Raw genomic sequence first — 22697 nt, 5'->3', positions numbered from 1 at the left:
AACAAAAAGACTGTCGACCAAGAATTCAGTATCTACCAAAGGTATCTTTCAAAAATGAAGGTGAACTTAAGACATTCTCTGATAAGCAAAAACAGAGAATTCCTCACAACCAGATATGTCCTACAAGAAATACTACTATAAAAGACAGTACAAATATAATTTTTATTTGCAACTCTCTTCTACCTGATTTAAAGGAACACTTCATGAAGCAATAATTATTAAATTGTGTTCTTGGGTTTATAAAGTAGAAAGAAGAGCACAAAGGAGGGAAGAGAAAATGAAAGTACACAGGAGCAAAATTACTGTATTCTATTAAACTAAGTTGGTAATAACCCAAATTACAATGTTATCAGTTGTTAATTGTAATCACCAGGGCAATAAATAGATAAATAACCTAATTAAATATTGGGCACAGCACTTTAACTGACATTCCCTCAAAGAAGATATACAAATTGACAATAGGCACATGAAAAGATGTTTAACATCATTAGCCATTAGGGAAATGCAAATTAGAACCACAATACCACCTCACTCCTACTACTACTATAGTTTAAAGGGACAGACAATAACAAATGTGGACATGGATGTGGAGAAATTGAAACCTTCACACATTGCTGGTGGGAATGTAAAATGCTACAGCTGCTTTGGCAAACAGTTTGGTAGTTCCCCAGAAAGTTAAACATAGTTACCCTATGATCCAGCAATTCCATCCCAAGGTATAGATCCAAGAGAATTGAAAACATAAGTCCACATAAAAACTGGTACTTAAATGTTCTTGGCAGCATTACAACAGCCAAAAAATAGAAATAACCCACATGTCCATCAACTGATGAATGGATAAACAAAATTATGTGGTATTATCTATGCAACAGAATATCATTCAGTAATAAAAAGGTACAAAGTACTGATGCATGCTATCAATACAATATAGATGAACCTTGAAAACATCATGCTAAGTGAAAGAAGCTAGTTGCAAAAAAATACTGAATGATTTCATTTATATGAAATGCCCAGAATAGGAAACTCTATAGAGATGGAAAGTAGATTAGTGGCTGCCTAGACCTGGGAATAGGAGAGAATTGGAGTAATTGTTAATAAGTACAGGGTTTCTTTTTGGCCTGATGAAAATGGCCTCAAATTAGATAGTGATGATGATGGTTGCACAACTCTGTGAATATACTAAAAATGACAGAACTGAATTTTATGGCATGTGAATTGTATCTCAATAAATCTGTTATAGAATCAAGTATGTAGTGTCTATAATACACTACCTTTCATATATAATTTTTATAGCTCCTTTCCTACATGTATTTTCTCATTTGTGTAAAAAGATAGGAATAAACTAAAAACTAAGCAAGAAATTATTAAGATTGGTTACCCATATGGATGGGTGGTTAAATGGCAGAAAACGAAAATGAGAATAGGGTAAAAGAGATGAGAGGTGGAAGGGATACTTCCGGATATACTGTTTTACAGAATTGACTATGAACACCACAATAATGTTTCACATATTCCAATGAAAAAAATAACCAAAATCAGCCAGGATGTGACAAGAGCTCAAAATGGACTAAAAACAGTAACAAAACTAACTGTATTTCAAATGAGTAACGTAACACCAATGAACAAGGTGGGTAAGAAAAGAACATAACTCTGGAAAACAGTATGCTGACTGAATAGTATAAGACTAAAGACAAAAAGAAGTGTATCCAATACTACACTCTAGTAAGTAAATATATTTATAACAGCAATTCTGAAACTACACTTATGTGTATACCAGAACTGAACAAATAAGTAAATAAATTGTAGATGAGAGGTTTTCCACTGTTGCAGAAAGGAGTTACAAATAAAAGAGAAAGGCTAGACTGAATCTTGTGTTAGTAGATTAGAATTGGTGTATTAGTATGAATCCATGGTTTTTAATATACATAAACATATATATTTATGTTAACATATATACTATATTATCTATACATATGCATAGATATGTATAGAAATACAGATGTGTGAATGTACACAAAAATATAACTTCCTAGATCTATGTTCAAAACACCTAGAAACAAAAACACCCCAGGAGTAATGAGCACTTTTAGTGCAGAGACCCTGGCTTCTAAATACTATTCTGAAATAAAAGGAACCTGAACTCCTTGGAAAATGGTCAATTCCAGGGCTTAAGGAAGAAAAATAAAAGACGAATCAGAAAATAAGTGCTCCAAAAAAAATTATGAGGCATGTTGAAAGATGAATAGGAGCTAATGGGAAAGAGCTCCCAATGGTCAAATTCAGGACAATTGGAGCAAAAAGCAATGATAAAATTAATATTCATGTGTCCTAATATTAATAAATAATTGAATGAATGCATGAGATAGAACAATTCTTCCTTACAGAAGAATTCCCATTAAAAAATGTAGCATTGGGAATCCCTGGCAGTCCAGTGGTTAGGACTTGGCACTTTCACTACCATGCCCTGGGTTCAATCCCTCATCTGGGAACTAAGATCCTGCAAGCCACAAGGAGTGGCCAAAAACAAAATAAAAATTGGAAACAGAAAATCACTACTAAGGCAAACAGCACAGTGATAATTGTGACAGACAAGAATTATTAACAGATAGTAGAAAAAGGTATGATGAGAAATAAGTTATTTGCATAGTTCAACAAAGGACTAGTATCTAAAATAAACAACTCAACTAGACAACAAGCACAACTTAAAAATGGACCAAAGATTTCAAAAGACCACCAAAGACATACAGATGGCAATAAGCACATGATAAGATCAACATCAGTCGTTAGGAAAATGCAAATTATGATCACAATGAGGTATCTCTACAATTCCACTAGAATGGCTAAAATTAGTAAGAGTGGCCATCCCAGGTGTTGGTGAATACGTGAACCAACCAGAATTTTTATACACTGTTGATGGGAACATAAATGTTAACATCTATGTGGGAAAATGTTTTGGCAATTTCTTAAAAAGTTAAATGTACACTTACCTATAACTTAGCCTAAGTATTTACCCAAGAGAAATGTAATCATACGCCACCAACATTAAAGTTTTTAAAAGTTTACAAAGAAAAAAGTCAGAGAAAATACATCCAAATGTTAACTCTGGTTGTATTTTGCTTACTGGATTTGGAGGTAAGTCACTTTTATACTATTTCCCATTTTCCAAGTTATTATTAAGGAACCTGAAGCATTTCCATCGAAAAAAAAAAGTCACATAAAAAGAAAATGAAGTCATATTCACAAGTCACTATAGGTTTTCTTTTTGATAAATCAGATGTTTATTTTCCATTTCTGACATGTTCATTAGACTGCATAGGAAGAAACTGTACAGATAATTCTGACAAGATTTCAATCATGATGTGAATATGGACAAGGCAGATTAACAAAGGCTGGAGTACAAATAAAATAAGATGGATTAATAGCTGCTTAGCTGTATATCAACTTCAACAGAATTACACACCACAAGGATCCAACCCTAATTAAGCCCAGATAACATTATATAATATTTTGAGGGCTTCCCTGGTGGCGCAGTGGTTAAGAATCCACCTGCCAATGCAGGGCACATGGGTTTGAGCCCTGGTCCGGGAAGATTCCACCTGACGCGGAGCAACTAAGCCCGTGCGCCACCACTACTGAGCCTGCACCTTAGAGCCCGCGAACCACAACTACTGAAGCCGGTGCCCCTATAGCCCGTGCTCCACAACAAGAGAAGCCACCGCCATGAGAAGCCCTTGCACCGCAACAAAGAGTAGCCCCCACTCGCTGCAACTAGAGAAAGCAAAAGACCCAACACAGCCAAAAAGAAATTTAAAAAATAAATAAAACAAAATTTATTTTAAAAAAAAATAATAAAAATATTTTGATAAAAGCATAAAAGATATACTTTAAGTGTACACATGATAAAAGCTGAAAAAGTAACAAATACTTTATATGACACAGTCAGAACACAAATGAAATTCCGTATGGAAATATGTGGATCCAAACCTTGTCCTTTTATCCACGCTCAAACCAGAATCTGATAAAGTTTCAGTTAAGGGCAGAACTACAAAATGTGACGCAAATAGTAAGGAGGAGGTGGTGGAATACATTTCACCCACTCAATCAAGAAGTTCCTCTAATTTAAAAAAAAAAAAAAGTGTTCAAGAAGCAAGATGAAACAATAGCAGCACAAGTGGGAATGATAGAGACACCTTAGTTGACACTATGCTCCACATGTCAGTAAGGAAATAAAGTTACCCTAAAAGATAACTTTAGGCCTCGTTAACAGATTTATATAGCACATAGATGGACACAAAAGATAGATTTATTCAAAACTGCAATTTAAAATCACAAGATATTCATTTCAGTTCAAGGGGTCAGCAGGGATATGTACCAAATGAAGAAAGTTCAGAGGGGAGTAACAATGGTTGGACGGATATAACCACCTGCCACATAACATTTTCCTTGTTAAAAGAAATGGAAAGACTAAAAGTTGGCACAAAAGATTCAAAGAGAGAATTGTCTTCAAACTATTAAATAATAATATTAAAGACAGAAATCAGGTATCTTTTTAGTCTTAAGGAGTAAATGAGTATATCTGAATACAAATATCAAAAACAGATACATATAAAAATAGGAAGAGGGTTCAATATGACAGTAGAAGGACGTGCGCTCACTCCCTCTTGCAAGAGCACCGGAATCACAACTAAGTGCTGAACAGTCATTGAGAGGAAGACACTGGAACTCACCAAAAAAGATACCCCACATCCAAAGAAAAAGGAGAAGCCACAACGAGACAGTAGCAGGGGTGCAATCACAATAAAATCAAATCCTATAACTACTGGTAGGGTGACTCACAAATTGGAGAACACTTATACCATAGAAGTTCACCCACTGGAGTGAAGGTTCTGAGCCCCACAACAGGCTTCCCAAGCTGGGGGTCTGGCAAAAGGAGGAGGAATTCCTAGAGAATCAAAACTTTGAAGGCTAGTGGGATTTGATTGCAGGACTTCGACAGGACTAGGGGAAACAGAGACTCCACTCTTGGAAGGCACACACAAAGCAGTGCGCACATCGGGACCCAGGGGAAGGGGCAGTGATCCCATAGGAGACTGAACCAAACCTACCTGCTGTGTTGGAAGGCCTCCGACTGTGGCTTACCATGAGGACAAGGACACGGGCAGCAGAAGTTCTGGGAAGTACTCCTTGGCAAGAGCCCTCCCAGAGTCCTCCAACAGCCCCACCAAAGAGCCAGGTGGCCTCCAGTGTTGGGTCGCCTCAGGCCAAACAACCAACAGAGAGGGAACCCAGCCCCACCCAGCAGCAGACAAGCGAACTAAAGTTTTACTGAGCTCTGCCCACAAGAGCAACACTCAGCTCTACCCACCATCTGTCCCTCCCATCAGGAAACTTGCACAAGCCTATTAGATAGTCTCATCCACCAGAGGGCAGACAGCAAAAGCAAGAAGAACTACAATCCTGCAGCCTGTGGAACAAAAACCACAGTCACAGAAAAACAGACAAGATGAAGAGGCAGAGAGCTAGGTACCAGATGAAGGAACAAGATAAAACCCCCAAAAGACAACTAAATGAAGTGGCAACCTTCCAGAAAAAGAATTCAGAATAATGACAGTGAAGATGATCCAGGACCTCGGTAAAAGAATGGAGGCAAAGATCGAAAAGATGTAAGAAATGTTTAACAAAGACTTAGAAGAATTAAAGAAAATACACCTAGAAGAATCAAAGAACAAACAAACAGAGATGAACAATAGAATAAATGAAATGAAAAATACACTAGAAGGATTCAGTAGCAGAATAACTGAGGCAGAAGAATGGATAAGTGACCTAGAAGACAGAATGGTGGAATTCACTGCTGTGGAACAGAATAAAGAAAAAAGAATGAAAAGAAATGAAGGCAGCCTAAGAGACCTCTGGGACAACATTAAACACAACAACATTCACACTATAGGGGTCCCAGAAGGAGAAGAGAGAGAGAAAGGACCCGAGAAAATATTTGAAAAGATTATAGTTGAAAATTTCCCTAACGTGGGAAAGGAAAAAGCCACCCAGTCCAGGAAGTGCAGAGAGTTCCAGGCAGGATAAACCCAAGGAGAAACATGCCAAGACGCATAGTAATCAAACTGACAAAAATTAAAGACAAGGAAAAATTATTGAAAGCAGCAAGGGAAAAATAACAAATAACATACAAGGGAACTCCCATAAGGTTAACAGCTGATTTCTCAGCAGAAACTCTACAAGACAGAAACGAATGGCATGATATATTTAAAGTGATGAAAGGGAATAACCTACAACCAAGATTACTCTACCTGGCAAGGATCTCATTCAGATTCGATGGAGAGATCAAAAGCTTTACAGACAAGCAAAAGCTATGAGAATTCAGCACCACCAAACCAGCTCTACAACAAATGCTAAAGGAACTTCTCTAAATGGGAAACACAAGAGAAGAAAAGGACCTACAAAAACAAACCCATAACAACTGAGAAAATGGAAACAGGAACATACATATCGATAATTACCTTAAACGTGACCAGATTAAACGCTCCAACCAAAAGACACAGGTTCACTGAATGGATTCAAAAACAAGACCCATATATATGCTATCTACCAGAGACCCACTTCAGACCTAGGGACACATACAGACTGAAAGTGAGGGGATGGAAAAAGATATTCCCTGCAAATGGAAATCAAAAGAAAGCTGGAGTAGCAATACTCATATCAGATAAAATAAACTTTAAAATAAAAAATGTTACAAGAGACAAGGAAGGACACTATTTAATGATCAAAGGATCAATCCAAGAAGAAGACAAAACAATTATAAATTGATCTATCTGGACAGATCAACAGACAGAAAATTACTAAGGAAACAGAAGCTTTAAATGACACAATAGATCAGATAGAATTAATTGATATTTATAGGACATTCCATCCAAAAACAGCAGATTACACTTTTTTCTCAAGTGTGCATGGAACATTCTCCAGGATAGATCACACCTTGAGTCACAAATCAATCCTCAGTAAATTTAAGAAAACTGATATCTTATCAAGCATCTTTTCCGACCACAACACTAGGAGATTAGAAATCAATTACAGGGGAAATAACATAAAAAACACAAACACATGGAGGCTAGACAATACACTACTAAATAACCAAGAGATCACTGAAGAAATCAAAGAGGAAAATAAAAAATGCCTAGAAACAAATGACAATGAAAACACGACGATCCAAAACCTATGGGATGCAGCAAAAGCAGTTCTAAGAGGGAATTTTATACCAATATAAGCCTACCTCAAGAAACAAGAAAAACCTCAAATTAATAATCTAACCTTACACCTAAAGGAACTAGAGAAAGAACAAACAAAACCCACAGTTAGTAGAAGGAAAGAAATCATAAAGATCAGAGCAGAAATACATGAAATATAAACCAAAAAAATACAATAGCAGAGATCAATAAAACTCAAAGCTCATTCTTTGAGTAGATAAACAAAACGGAAAAACCTTTAGACAGTCACATCAAGATACAGAGGGAGAGAACTCAAATCAATAAAATTAGAAATGAAAAAGGAAGAGTTACAACAGACACTGCAGAAATACAAAGCATGACAAGAGACTACTACAAGCAACTCTATGCCAGTAAAATGGACAACCTGAAAGAAGTGGACAAATTCTTAGAAAGGTATAACCTTCCAAGAGTGAACCAGGAAGAAATAGAAAACACGAACAGACCAATCACAAGTAACGAAATTAAAACTGTGATTAGGGCTTCCCTCGTGGCGCAGTGGTTGAGAGTCCGCCTGCTGATGCAGGGGACGCGGGTTCGTGCTCCAGTCCGGGAAGGTCCCACATGCCACGGAGCGGCTGGGCCCGTGAGCCATGGCTGCTGAGCCTGCTCGTCCAGAGTCTGTGCTCCGCAACAGGAGAGGCCACAGCAGTGGGAGGCCCGCGTACCCCAAAACAAAACTGTGATTAAAAATCTTCCAACAAACAAAAGTCCAGGAACAGATGGCTTCACCGGTGAATTCTATCAAACATCTAGAGAAGAGCTAACACCTATCCTTCTCAAACTCTTCCAAAAATTGCAGAGGAAGGAACACTCCTAAACTCATTCTATGAGGCCACAATCACCCTGATACCAAACCAGACAAAAATACTACAAAGAAATGAAATTACAGACCAACATCACTGATGAATAAAGATGCAAAAATCCTCAACACAATGCTAGCAAACAGAATCCAACAACACATTAAAAGAATCATACACCAGATCAAGTGGGATTTATCCGAGGGATGCAAGCATTCTTCAAAATATGCAAATCAATGTGATACACCATTAACAAATTGAAGAAAAACCATACGATCACCTCAATAGATGCAGAAAAAGCTTTTGACAAAATTCAACACCCATTTTTGGTAAACACTCTGCAGAAAGTGGGCATAGAGGAACCTACCTCAACATAATAAAGGCCATATACGACAAACCCACAACAACATCATTCTCAATGGTGAAAAACTGAAAGCATTTCCTCTAAGATCAGGAACGAGACAAGGATGTCCACTCTTGCCACTATTACTCAACATAGTTTTGGAAGTCCTAGCCACGGCAACCAAAGAAAAGGAAATAAAAGGAATACAAATTGAAAAAGAAGAAGTTAAACTATCCCTGTTTGCAGATGACATGGTGCTATACATAGAGATACCTAAAGATGCCACCAGAAAACTACTAGAGCTGATCAATGAATTTAGTAAAGTTGCAGGACACAAAATTAATGCACAGAAATCTCTTGCATTCCTATACACTAATGATGGAAAATCTGAAAGAGAAATTAAGAAACACTCCCATTTACCACTGCAACAAAAAGAATAAAATACCTAGGAATAAACCTACGTAGGGAGACAAAAGACCTGTATGCAGAAAACTATAAGACACTAATGAAAGAAATTAAAGATGATACAAACAGATGGAGAGATATAACATCTTCTTGGATTGGAAGAATCAATATTGTGAAAATGACTACACTATCCAAAGCAATCTACAGATTCAGTGCAATCCCTATCAAATTACCAATGGCACTTTTTACAGAACTAGAACAAAAAAATCTTAAAATTTGTATGGAGACACAAAAGCCTCTGAATAACCAAAGCAGTCTCAAGGGGAAAAAACTGAGCTGGAGGAATCAGACTCCCTGACTTCAGACTATACTACAAAGCTACAGTAATCAACACAATATGGTACTGGCACAAAAACAGAAATATAGATCAATGGAACAGGATAGAAAGATCAGAGATAAACCCACACACCTAGGGTCAACTAATCTATGGCAAAGAGGGAAGGATATACAGTGGAGAAAAGACAGCCTCTTCAATAAGTGGTGCTGGGAAAACTGGACAGCTACATGTAAAAGAATGAAATTAGAACACTCCCTAACACCATACACAAATATAAACTCAAAATGGGCTAGAGACCTAAATGTAAGACCGGATACTGTAAAACTCTTAAAGGAATATATAGGAAGAACACTCTGACATAAATCACAGCAAGATCTTTTCTGATCCACCTCCTAGAGTAATGGAAATAAAAACAAAAATAAATAAATGGGACCTAATGAAACTTCAAAGCTTTTACAAAGCCAAGGAAACTACAAAGAAGATGAAAAGACAACCCTCAAAATGGGAGAAAATATTTGCAAATGAATCAACGGACAAAGGATTAATCTCCAAAATATATAAACAGCTCCTGCAGCTCAATATTAAAAAACAAACAACCCAATCAAAAATTGGGCACAAGACCTAAATAGACATTTGTCCAAAGAAGACATACAGATGGCCAAGAAGCACATGAAAAGCTGCTTAACATCACTAATTATTAAAGAAATGCAAACCAAAACTACCATGAGGTGTCACCTCATACCAGTTAGAATGGGCATCAACAAAAAATCTACAAACAACGTATGCTGGAGAAGGTGTGGAGAAAAGGGAACTCTCTTGCACTGTTGGTGGGGATGTAAATTGAATGTAAATTGATACAGCCACTATGGAGAACAGTATGGAGGTTCCTTAAAAAACTAAAACTAGAATTATCATATGACCTAGCAATCCCACTACTGGGCATATACCCAGAGAAAACCATAATTCAAAAAGACACATGCACCCCAATGTTCACTGCAGCACTATTTACAATAGCCAGGTCATGGAAGCAACCTAAATGTCCATCGACAGATGAATGGATAAAGAAGATGTGGTACATATATACAATGGAATATTAGTCAGTCATAAAAAGAACGAAATTGGATCATTTGTAGAGACATGGATGGATCAAGAGACTGTCATACCGAGTGAAGTAAGTCTGAAAGAGAAAAACAAATATTGTATATTAATGCATATATGTGGAACCTAGAAAAATGGTAGAGATGAACTGGTTTGCAGGGCAGAAACAGAGGCACAGATGTAAAGAACAAACGTATGGACAGCAAAGGGGGAAAGTGGCGGGTGGGGGTGGGGGGTGATGAATTGGGAGATTGGGATTGACATATATACACTAATATGTATAAAATGGATAACTAATAAGAACCTGCTGTATAAAAAAATAAAATAAAATTCAAAAATTTTTAAATAGGAAGAAAAAAATTAAGTGACAGCTATTGAAAGATGAATGTACTATCTCAGAAGGCAGTAAGTTTCTAACAGACTAAATCAGCACTGTTTGTTAGAAATATAACACAAGTCATACACGTAATTTAAAATTTTCTAGAGGCCACATTTAAAAAAGCAGAAATAAAAAAGTAGGGCTTCCCTGGTGGCACAGTGGTTAGGAATCCACCTGCTAATGCAGGGGACACGGGTTTGAGCTCTGGGCCAGGAAGATCCCACATGCTGCAGAGCAACTAAGCACGCATGCCACAACTACTGAGCCTGTGCTCTAGAGGCTGCGAGCCACAACTACTGAAGCCCGCGGGCCTAGAGTCCGTGCTCCACAACAAGAGAAGCCACCGCAATGAGAAGCCTGCACACCTCAATGAAGAGTAGCCATCCCGCTCACCGCAACTAGAGAAAGCCTGCACGCAGCAGCAAAGACCCAACACAGCCAAATAAACACATAAATTAATTTTTTTAAAAAAGAAAAGAAATATCAAGAACATACTCAAAATTTTTAAAGGATTAACTTTAGTCAGTTTTAATCAGTCACTACTGTATCTTGTGCACTGATGACATATATGCATTCTGTATACAACACAGCAGTTTTGTCAATGAATTCAAATTATTTCCTGTATATACCTCTCAAAGTAGCTTCTTAAAGACATAAAAGCCATTTCTTGTCAGAATATTGAATCCCATGACTCACAAAATGTTTGACTGATATTCATCTTAGCATTACACCTAATAAAAAGAAATGTAAGTAGGCAGAAAAAGTATTCATTATTACCTGTTTTTTAAAAATTTTTCTATAGCTTACCTACATTACAACACCATACAGAAAAACAGAAATTCAATTCCTGTTATGGACTGAACTGTGTACCCCCAAAATTCTTACGATGAAGCCCTAACCCCAATGTAACTATATTTGGGAGATAAGGCCTTTAAGAAGTAAGTTAGGTTAAAGGAGGTCATAAGAGTGGGGTCCATCATATGGCACTGGTATCTTACAAGAGGAAGAGTCACTAGAGATATCTCTTTCTCCCTCCATGAGTGCACAAAGGCCATGTAAGGACACAGTAAGAAGGTGGCCATATGCAATCCAGGAAGACCCTTCACCAGAAACCAAACCTGCTGGCACCTTGATCTTGGACTTTCCTGTGAGAAAACAAATGTCTGTTGTTTAAGTCAGGGGTCCCCAACCCCCAGGCCGTGGACCGATAGCGGTCAGCAGCCTGTTAGGAACCAGGCTGCACAGCAGGAGGTGAGCAGCGAGTGAGCAAAGCTTCATCTGCCCTCCCCATTGCTCGCATTACCACCTGAACCATCCCCAACCCCTCCTCCACCGCCACTGGTCCATAGAAAAATTGTACTCCACGAAACTGGTCCCTGGTGCCAAAAAGGTTGGGAACCACTGGTTTAAGCCACCTCATCTGTGGTATTCTATTATGGCAGCCCTAGCAGACTAATAAAGTTCCTAAGAAAATACTTGTAAAAAATTGCATCGCAAAGTAAATTATTACTGTTGAAATTATTAATAGACTGTGATAAATGTTTCTGTATGTTTATAAATTTACTCTACAACAAAAGATTTGAAAAGCCTGCCTTGTTGAGCTACTGAAGCAACCAAAGTAATCTGATACCTCAAAACAGCAAATTCTACTTTTTTCCATAGCCAAGGTCTTTAACATATTTCATTATAAAAACAACATTCTACTCAAGATCAGTACTACATATAGTAAAGATCAGTGGAAGGCTCAAAAAAGCATGAAACATCACAATACTGCAACACTACCCCAACAATATTTGTAATATTAAGCATAAATAACTGATAATACATTTTTAAACACTGACAATGCTGTTACCTACTAAGAGAATAGTCTTAAAGGAGTTTAAGGCAAGGAAAGGATCAAAGACTCAGTTGGGTAAAGTTTCCCGAATGAGTAGTTTTGAGCTGGGCCTTCATTAATGGATGAATGCAACTTCAAGGTAGGTAAGAACACCATAAGCAAAGCAAGAATACAAAACATACTTTGATCTGAATGGAAGAAAAAGCCAAGCAGAGACCCTAAAATGACGTCCTAAGTTTTTAATGAAAAAACATATTAGAGAATCATAGGGCAGTACAGTAGTCCCCCTTTATCTCAAGTTTTGCTTTCCGAGGTTTCAGTTACCAGTTGTCAACTGCGGTCCAAAAATATTAAATGGAAAATTCCAGAAATAAGTAATTCATCAGTTTTAAATTGTGTGCAGTTCTGAGCACTATGATGAAATCTCACACCTTCCAGTGCTTTCCTGCTCCGTCCAGCCCATGACATGATTCATTCTTTTGTCCAGTGTATCCTGCCTGTTAGTCACTTAGTAGCCTTCTCTGTTAATCAGATCGCCTGTTGTGGTATTGCCGTGCTTGTGTTCAAGGAACCCTTACTTCATAATTTTACTTTATAATGGCCCCAAAGCACGAGAGTTGTGATGCTGGCAATTCAGATATGCCAAAGAGAAGATTTTGTAAAGTACTTCCTTTAAGTGAAAAGGTGAACGTCTTGATTTAATAAGGAAAAAAAAATTGTATGCTGAGGTTGCTAAGATCTATAGTAAGACGGAATCTTCTATCCGTGAAATACAGAAGGAAAAAGAAATTTCTGCTAGTTTTGCCGATGCACCTCAAACTGCAAAGTTACAGCCACAGTAATAAACGTAATAGTAATAAATGCTTAGTTAGGATGGAAAAGGCATTAAATTTGTGGGGGGAAGGCATCAACATAAAGTGTGTTCCAACTGAGGGCAACATGTCGCACCAGAAAGCATAGAGTCTATATGAAAACTTAGCAAGCAAGGGATCCCCTAAAACGAGTGACACCAAGCCATTTACTACATATACAAGATGGTTACACAGATTCAAGAATAGATTTGGACTGAAAAATATAAAATTTACTGGAGAGGCTGAGTCTGTCAATGAAGAAACCACTGTCACATTTCTGGCAGAGGTGAAGAAGTTGATTAAGAGAAACACCACATTTTTATAACTTTTATTACAGTATATTGTTACAAGTGTTCTCCTTTATTATTAGCTATTGTTGACCATCTCTTACTATGCCTAACTTATGAATTAAACTTTATCATAGGTATGTATGTATAGGAAAAAACAGTATATATATATATATAGGTTTTGGTACTATCTGTGGTTTCAAGCATCCACTGGGGATCTTGGAACGCATCCTCCACAGATAAGGGGAGACCACTGTATAAATATAGTTAGAAATCTGAATTCTAGCACCTGCTGTAACTTAAAGCTATGCTCTGTGTGGATAAGCTACATAACCTTTCTGAGCTTTAGACTGGGATAACATATTTATGAGGTTATTACAAAATATATAAGAAATACTTGAAATATTTGGCACTTCAGATACAATAAGCACAATAAACGACAGTTGTGGGACTTCCCTGGTGGCACAGTGGTTAGGAATCCACCGGCCAATGCAGGGGGCATGGGTTCAATCCCTGGTCCAGGAAGATCCCACATGCCGCAGAACAACTAAGCTCATGCACCACAACTACTGAGCCTGCCCTCTAAAGCCCATGAGCCACAACTACTGAGCCCACATGCCACAACTACTGAAGCCCGCGCGCCTAGAGCCTGTGCTCCACAACAAGAGAAGCCACTGCAATGAAAAGCCCGTGCATTGCAACAAAGAGTAGCCCCCACTCGCTGCAACTAGAGAAAGCCCACGCACAGCAACGAAGACCCAACACAGCCAAAAATAAATAAATATTTAAAATGTTATTTCCCCCCTTAAAAAAAAAAAGACAGTTGTTACAGTGGTTGTGCAATACACAACAGCTATTATTAAGGCCTTTGGGCTTTTACCTTGCAGTGAAATGATTTCCAAACTTGGCTATAATCAGAAGCATCTGGGAAGCTTGATAAAAACAAATACCTGGGCCCTAGCCTAGAAGCAGGGAATTAGAATGTTGCTGGTAGGGCCCAGGAAATAAGGTTTTGGTTTTGTTTGTTTTGTTTTGTTTTTTTAACAAAAACCTTAGAAGCTTGTACTATAACTGAAAGATATTTAAAGTTCTACAATAGGCCAATTATTTTATGAAAGTAGTATTTTAGTACAATAATCTTACAAAGATTCATTAAATGAAGTGAGAAGAGTCTGAAAGCAGTTAAGACCAATGAGGAAACTATACTCACTAGGAAAAAAAGTATTGTTCACCTTCGTTAGATTCTAATTTGTTAAATGGAATCCACTAGTGAATAAGAACACTATCCTGGGACTTCCCTGGTGGCACAGTGGTTAAGAATCCACCTGTCAATGCAGGGGACACGGGTTCAAGCCCTGGTTTAGGAAGATCCCACATGCCGCAGAGCAACTAAGCCTGTGTGCCATAACTACTGAGCCTGCGTTCCAGAGCCTACGAGCCCAAGCGCCTTAGGGCCTGTGTGCCGCAACTACTGAGCCCCCGGGCTGCAACTACTTAAGTCCACGCACCTACAGCCCGTGCTCCGCAACAAGCCACCGCGATGAGAAGCCCGTGCACCACAACGAAGAGTAGCTCCCGCTTGCCACAATTAGAGAAAGCCAGTGTGCAGCAACCAAGACCCAACACAGCCATAAATAAATAAATAAATAAACAAAAAACAAACAACACCCATCCTTCAATTAAAAAGCAACAGCATCTCCCAGCCCTATCCAGAAACCTTCAACACAGTTTTAAATAAAAGATGTCGCCATCAAGCATAAAACTTCTCCCTTTTCCCTTGCTCCTGGCTAGTACTAATGTTGATGGTACATTTATCTCATAATAACACACTGTATATGCATGTTTTTGGTATTACTTCTGCACTTCCTCCATGTTCACCAAATATTTAACTTTCAAAAAGACAGGGGCTACAACTTTTCAGCAAGTCTACAATTATTCGAAAATTTCAAAAAAGAAAAAAAAAAAAAAGTAACTACATCTATATAATTACTTTTTAACAGCACAGCACCATGGTCAAACACGAACAAGTATTGTTGGTTTGCCAGATAAGTTATTCTAGTTATCTTTTAGGCTCACAGTTGAATTAATCACCTGGTTAAGTAACTCCTACTTTTCTGTATTAGATCAATTTTGATATTCTAATACAAAACACAAGACAGGACTGACTATAGTTCTATCTAAGATCACTAATTTAATCCTTTCATGCCAAGTTCTCATGTCTACTCAATTTGCCCTTCTCAGTAATCAGAAAACAGACTACAAGTTGTACTCAGAGCAACTGTGGTTTTGCAAATTATACAATGAATACATATTTTGGTTTTCATGGTTGTTTTCTATTTGCACATTATTTTATATATCCATAAAACAGGAATCATTTCTACTTAATTTCCTTTTCACTCAGCATGTCAGAATATACTGTACAGAATATAGCTGGGAATTAGAAATGGAAATCTAACCCAATACTTAACAGATAGCAGAACTTCAGTAAAGAAATGAACCAGGGACTTCCCTGGTGGCGCAGTGGTTAGGAATCCTCCTGCCAATGCAGGGGACATGGGTTTGAGCCCTGGTCCAGGAAGATCCCACCTGCTGTGGAGCAACTAAGCCCATGTGCCACAACTACTGAGCCTGTGCTCTAGAGCCTGTGAGCCACAACTACTGAGCCCGTGTGCTGAAACTACTGAAGCCTGCGTGCCTACAGCCCATGCTCCGCAACAAAGAGAAGCCACCGCAGTGAGAAGCCCGCGCACCACAACGAAGAGTAGCCCCCACTTACCGCAACTAGAGAAAGCCCATGCACAGCAAAGAAGACCCAACACAGCCAAAAATTAATTAATTAATTAGTTTTTAAAAAAGAAATGAACCAGGAAATAAGGACTGAGCAGCTAAAACACAAAGATTTGTAACAGCAAACTGGATAGCTACAAACTTCAAGGACAGAAAACATCCATGAGAGCAGAAAAATGTGAAAAACTATGTATAATTTAAAAACAAAAACGACTCTCATGCTGCATTATTTAATAGACCCATATTATAAGTCACAGCACAAAACCAAATATTCCTGATAGTGCCTTTAACAAGTTCAGTATATTCTAATGAAAGTAGGGAAGCTAACTGGATTATACATAACAAAAATCTCTCTCCAGTAATATAAGAAATATAAATTAAAAACAAATTTAAGATATTAAACTAACAAATGACCTAGAAAATAACTAGGGAAAGCAGAAGAGGTTTAAAGATACTTTTTTTTTTAAAATAAATTTATTTATTTTATTTATTTATTTTTGGCTGCGTTAGGTCTGTTGCTGCACACAGGCTTTCTCTAGTTGCAGCGAGTGGGGGCTACTCTTCATTGCGATGTGCGGGCTTCTCATGGTGGTGGCTTCTCTTGTTGCAGAGCACAGGCTCTAGGTACGTGGGCTTCAGCAGTTGTGGCACGCAGGCTCAGTAGTTGTGGCTCACGGGCTCTAGGGTACAGGCTCAGTAGTGGGGCGCGTGGGCCTACTTGCTCCGCGGCATGTGGGATCTTCCCGGACCAGGGCTTGAACCCATGTCTCCTGCACTGGCAGGCGGATTCTTAACCACTGCACCACCAAGTAAGCCCCAAAGATACTTCTTAAAATACTATTTATAGGGGCTTCCCTGGTGGCACAGTGGTTAAGAATCTGCCTGCCAATGCAGGGGACACGGGTTCAGTCACTGGTCCGGGAAGATCCCACATGCCGCAGAGCCACTAAGCCTGTGTGCCACAACTACTGCGCCTGCATGCTAGAGCCCCTGGGACACAACTACTGAATGAAGCCCACACACCTAGAGACCATGTGCCACAACAAGAGAAGCCACTGCAATGAGAAGCCTGTGAACCACAACAAAGAGTAGCCCCCACTCACCGCAACTAAAGCCCGTGCACACAACAGAGACCCAACACAGCCAAAAATAAATTAAATAAAATAAATTTAAAAATAAATAAAATACTCTTTATAATAAATTCTAAAATACTGAAACTACTAAATGTCTCAAAATAATAAATGGCTAGATAATTAGGATATCAACATTGGAACACCATATACATACTTAAAATAACCTATAGGTGAATACACCAAAAAATACTATTAAATATTAAGTGAATAATACCTTGTTTTGTATAAAATTTAAGAGTTTACAGAGTACTTTTACATATATTACCTCATAATATATAATTTACATCAGAGGTTATCAACCCTGGCTATTCATCAGAATTACCTAAAATACTTAAAATGCATATTTCTGAGCCCCACCGCACACCTAGTGAATTAATTAGCCTCCAAGTGTATTAAGCATTGGAAGTGTTTCCAATGCCTAACCAGTGTTAAGAACCACTAACCACAAATATACGACTAATTACAATCATAAAAAAAATGTAATTAAGAAAACACAAATCAAACTTCAGTGACTGAAATAATTTAATGGCTTTTTTTCCCACCTGGTTTATCTGTTTAAATTAATAGTAAAAGGAAATAAGTATATCTATTAAACTTTTTAAAATTAAAAATGGTTTAAAATGTTGATGCTTGAAGGTATACTAGTTACTGAAAAAATTTTCCTTGTACAGACCCCAGAATGCTACATGTAACAAATGAGGGAGTACCCTAGTTATTTTAATAGTATAAACAGAAAGCACCAAGATAAAATTGCTATGAAGATTTGCCTCCTCTTATACAAATAATTATCTCACTCAAAATATTTCTAGTATTCTCTAAAACTGATTGACAATATATACCAAAATCTTCCTCAAGAAAGAAAGAACTCTGATTAGTCTGAATGGACAGTTTGTCTAAGGATACAAAACGTCACTCATATAAAGAAACATTAGCAAGAAAGTCTGAAACAGCTACTGCTTTGTAATGTACCAGTAAAAAAATTTTAATAACTAAACATTTTAGTACTACTCAAGAAATTGGCGGGACTTCCCTGCTGGCACAGTGGTTAAGAATCCACCTGCCAATGCAGGGGACACAGGTTCAATGCCTGGTCCGGGAAGATCCCACATGATGCATAACAACTAAGCCCGTATGCCACAACTACTGAGCCTGCATTCTGGAGCCTGAGAGCCACAACTACTGAAGCCCACGCGCCTGGAGCCCATGCTCCACAACGAGAGAAGCCACCGCAACGAGAAGCCCACGCAACGCAACGAAGAGTAGCCCCTGCTCGCCGCAACTAGAGACAGCCCGCGTGCAGCAACGAAGACCCTACACGGCCAAAATAAATAAATAAATTTATTTTTTAAAAAAGGAAAGAATTTGGCACCTCAGTCTAACTGTGAAGGACACATAAATTTCACACAAATCACTTTATTTCAATTTCCTTCAACTCTACTCACCAAACCAAAAATACCAAGTCTTAAAAAAACAGTACCAAAAAATTTACTGACCAAACTAGAGTACAGCTTTTGTTCAATATAGCAGATTCAATTACTAAACATAAAAATTCAAAGCACAAATGAATAAATTTACAAAAACCTTAAAATGCTCATTTTCCATCCTAGATGTCTCTCCTAGTATTGAGACTCTACCAGACATGTTCACTTACCTGTCCTGCAGTCCTCTTGATTTCATGTTTTAAATTACCTCTTTCAAGAAATGGTATCTACTCACCACCCATTCACTCAAGCCAGAAAGCTCAGATACTATGGATTCACTACTCACTACCTACATCTCCTCACGTACTACTTAACCTCACAACCATCCCCTACACTTCATACCTTTTGCCACTGCCCTAATTCTGTCCTTTAGCTTTCAGTCCTAGGGCTGCTAAGTTAACCACCTTCCATTGGATAGCCCCACCTTGGTACTTTATCTATCCCTGGAATTATCACAGTGGTAATATATCATAGTTACCACTCTTCTTTTAAAATCCTTCTTTTAAAATCCTTCAATAAAGATTTTTTTAAATCCTCAGCACAGCACACCAGATCTATACTTATCTCTCTAGCCTCATACCCTACACTACCATGATTTCTCAGCCTAGAATAAGTATCCTTCCTCCTCTTCTGCCTAATCATTCTTACCCATCTTTGAAGATTCACTTTTTTCTAGTTTGGAAAAGGTATCCCACTCTGTACTTCCACTGTACATTCTACATACCTTTAAATCATACCACAAATGATTTACTATGTAAATGTCAGGTTGGGAATACAAAAGTGAACAAAATACAGTCCTTGACTTTAAGAAACTTACAATGGAGGCTGAAAAGTAATTGCCATTTAGTTTGATAACTTTTTTTAAGCTAACATCTGAGTGTTTGTTATATGCTGGGCTAAGAACTTGACATGTATTTTCTCATTTAATTCTCCAATAACTTTATGATCCCCAATTTACAGAGAAAGAAAGAGAAAAAGCTGTTACTTGTCCAAGGTTCAGTTAAGCTTTAAAGATGTGAATCCAGGTCTGAGTCCAGAACCTAAGCTCTCAATTACAATGACTTCTGTTTCTAAAGTCACAGCATTTTACTCAGTTTCCCCAGTGTCCAGCATACAGCAGGCACAAGATATATATTTGTTAAATAAATGAACTTGAGTCTTGAAATCCCAGCTGGTAATGACTTAACATCAATACTACCACTTTAACTGATAATGTCTTGTGTCAAAGAGTTCAAAAGCTCTGAGATGCTAACACATGTGAAATGATCAATGTCCCAGGTTACTCATCACGTCAAGGTTTACAATAGCAAAGTATTGGAAATAAATGTCTATCAGAAGGGGACATGTTAAATAAATTATAGCCTATCCATATTATGGACCTATGCAGCTATATAATAAGAATGTTGTTCATGTACCGATATAAAATAATCTAAGATACACTAAGTAGAAAAAATTAAAAGATGAGAAAGAAATGTGTATCTGATGCTATCATGGGTGGGGGCAGGAGGGATATATGGTTGTTGTTTGTATGTACAAAAATCACTCTTCACATTTCAAATCTTTCACAATGAAGAAGTTAGGGGGAGAAAACCTTAAAAAGCTACCCAGAAAAACCGATCTAATTGAGTCAACTGTAGATGGATTATATCTCAATCAAGCTGTTTAAAAAAAAAAACTAATCTATAGATACTAGAAATCAGATCAGTAGATACCTGGAGCACTAAGAGGATAACTGTACAGGGACACAAGGAACTCTGGAGTGATGTAAATGTTCCGTGTCTTGTTTGAAATAAAAGCTAGAAGGTGTATATATTTGTCAAAATTCATTGAACACTTAAAATCTGTGCATTTTACCATGTTTGCTGACCTTATGTAATTATCTGTCATCATTCTGCCACAACATAATCACAGTATGTGAAGATTAAAGAAAACATGATTAAAAAAAAAAAACCTGTGCATTTTACTGTGTGAAAGCTATACCTCAATAAAGTTACTTAATAATTTGGAAAGCATTTAGAAATGCAGACTCCTGGGCCCCTCTCAATGGCTATGAATCACTGGGTCTGTGGTGAGAACCAGTTAATCTGCATTTCTAACAAGAGGTTCTGGATGACCCCCATGCATGAGGTTCATCAGTTATATTTTGGAAAATACTGACCTACCATAATGTTGTATATCCAGTAATTACGGATCATGTTTTGCAAAAATTCATGAATTAAATGATAAATTTACACAAACACACAAGCTACCTAGGTGATTCTGATTCCCAAGTTTGAGAAATACTAAGTTTTAAGTGGTAGGAGTTCTAGGAGGAAGAATTATAGACTAGATGGTTAAGAAAGACTTCTTTTCTTCTCCATCTGCTACAATCCTTCAATGGTTCTCCATCACCTAGTGTGATGGTTCTAAATCTGGCCACCCCAGGTGACATTTGGCAATGTCTGCAGATATTTTTTTTCAGTGTCACCACTGAGGAGGGGGAGTGCTACTGGCATCCAGTGCTACTGGCATCCAGGGATGCCAATAAACATTGTACAATGCACAAGACAGCCCCTCAAAGAATTCTAAAACTCCAAACTGCACTAGTGCCCAGTTTGAGAAACCGTGACCTGAGCCTCACCTCAAATGAAGCTACCAAAAGTACTTGGTTGTGGCCCCAGAGGTAAACAAAACAACAGAATTAACATATTACATCTTCAGGCAAGTCAATTTTTACTTCCAGTTTGGTGGGGAAGAAGGAGTGGGGATCATCTTTATATTGTATATAAGTCAAACAAATATAGATAAAATGCAAATGTCACATGATTACCTAAAATAAATGTCACATGAATAACTAAGATAAACTTCAAAATAATGTAAGCAGGATCAGGCTTTACTCCCCAACCTTAGGGGATCTTTATGTACCCTTCTCAGTCTTCAAGTACTTCTGAAGTTAAAAAACATTTGCTTAAAATAAAGTACATAAACTTCAGCATGACAGGCAAGACCTCATCTTTAAGCTACTCCCACTAAGACTTTTAGGGCTATTTGTTACTGCAGCATGGTCTAACCCAGTGCTATTCAAAGTGTGGTCTGTGCACCAGGGAGCCAGTCTGATTGTTTACTGGTTTACACCAGAGAAGTACAAACATAGAGAGCATAGAAATGGAAATTTTTATACCAGAATAATTTTATGTCTATTGGATCTTTAAAAATTGCGGCTTTTAGTTTTGCCTTTTTAATTCCATCTTCATTACTAAAAAATATGCAGTAATTTCTATTTTACAATTTTGTCAGTCAACAGTGAACTGGAAATTTAAAAAAAGAAGAAAAAAGGTCCTTCATCAGTTTGAGAAGCATTAACCTAACCTATCCTGACTGATACATCTAGTAAGTGGCAAAACCAGGATTTGACCTCATGTCTGTATGACACCAAAGTACTTTTTCTTAGTCATTACACTATATTTCTGTTATTATTAATACTTTGAATTCAAACCCCTATGTGTAATCCCTACCTCTGCAGAGCTAGACTGCACAAGGTTATGAATCACAATGACCTTTTGTGCGTCTCACCTAAGGCCTTCAACACTGAATGCAAACCAAGCTGCCTTCTTGGCCCCTCTTCCCCAGGCTCTTGCTCAAAATCTGGCTCTCTTGATCTTCAATGATGCAAAAGGACAAGCCAAAAAAAATTTTTTTCCCC

The 22697-nt window shown here is 37.7% G+C and overlaps 1 protein-coding gene across 2 annotated transcripts in view; it reads right to left on the bottom strand.

The window, feature by feature from the left end:
* Nucleotides 1-22697, bottom strand: part of SEPTIN7 (septin 7) — a 103007-nt gene that overhangs the window by 77018 nt on the left and 3292 nt on the right. Inside the window, exon 2 of one of the 2 annotated variants that reach the window (XM_065883845.1) lies at nucleotides 18483-18487. The exons of the other annotated variant lie outside the window; for it this stretch is intronic. Coding sequence (XP_065739917.1) covers nucleotides 18483-18487 — 5 coding nt within the window. The remainder of the gene's footprint in view (nucleotides 1-18482; nucleotides 18488-22697) is intronic. 2 annotated transcript variants of the gene reach the window in all.

Source organism: Phocoena phocoena, chromosome 9 (assembly GCF_963924675.1).
Source record: "Phocoena phocoena chromosome 9, mPhoPho1.1, whole genome shotgun sequence".
Classification (NCBI taxonomy): domain Eukaryota; kingdom Metazoa; phylum Chordata; class Mammalia; order Artiodactyla; family Phocoenidae; genus Phocoena; species Phocoena phocoena.
Note: the sequence above shows the minus strand (reverse complement) of the source record. Positions and strands in the feature narration are given on the sequence as shown.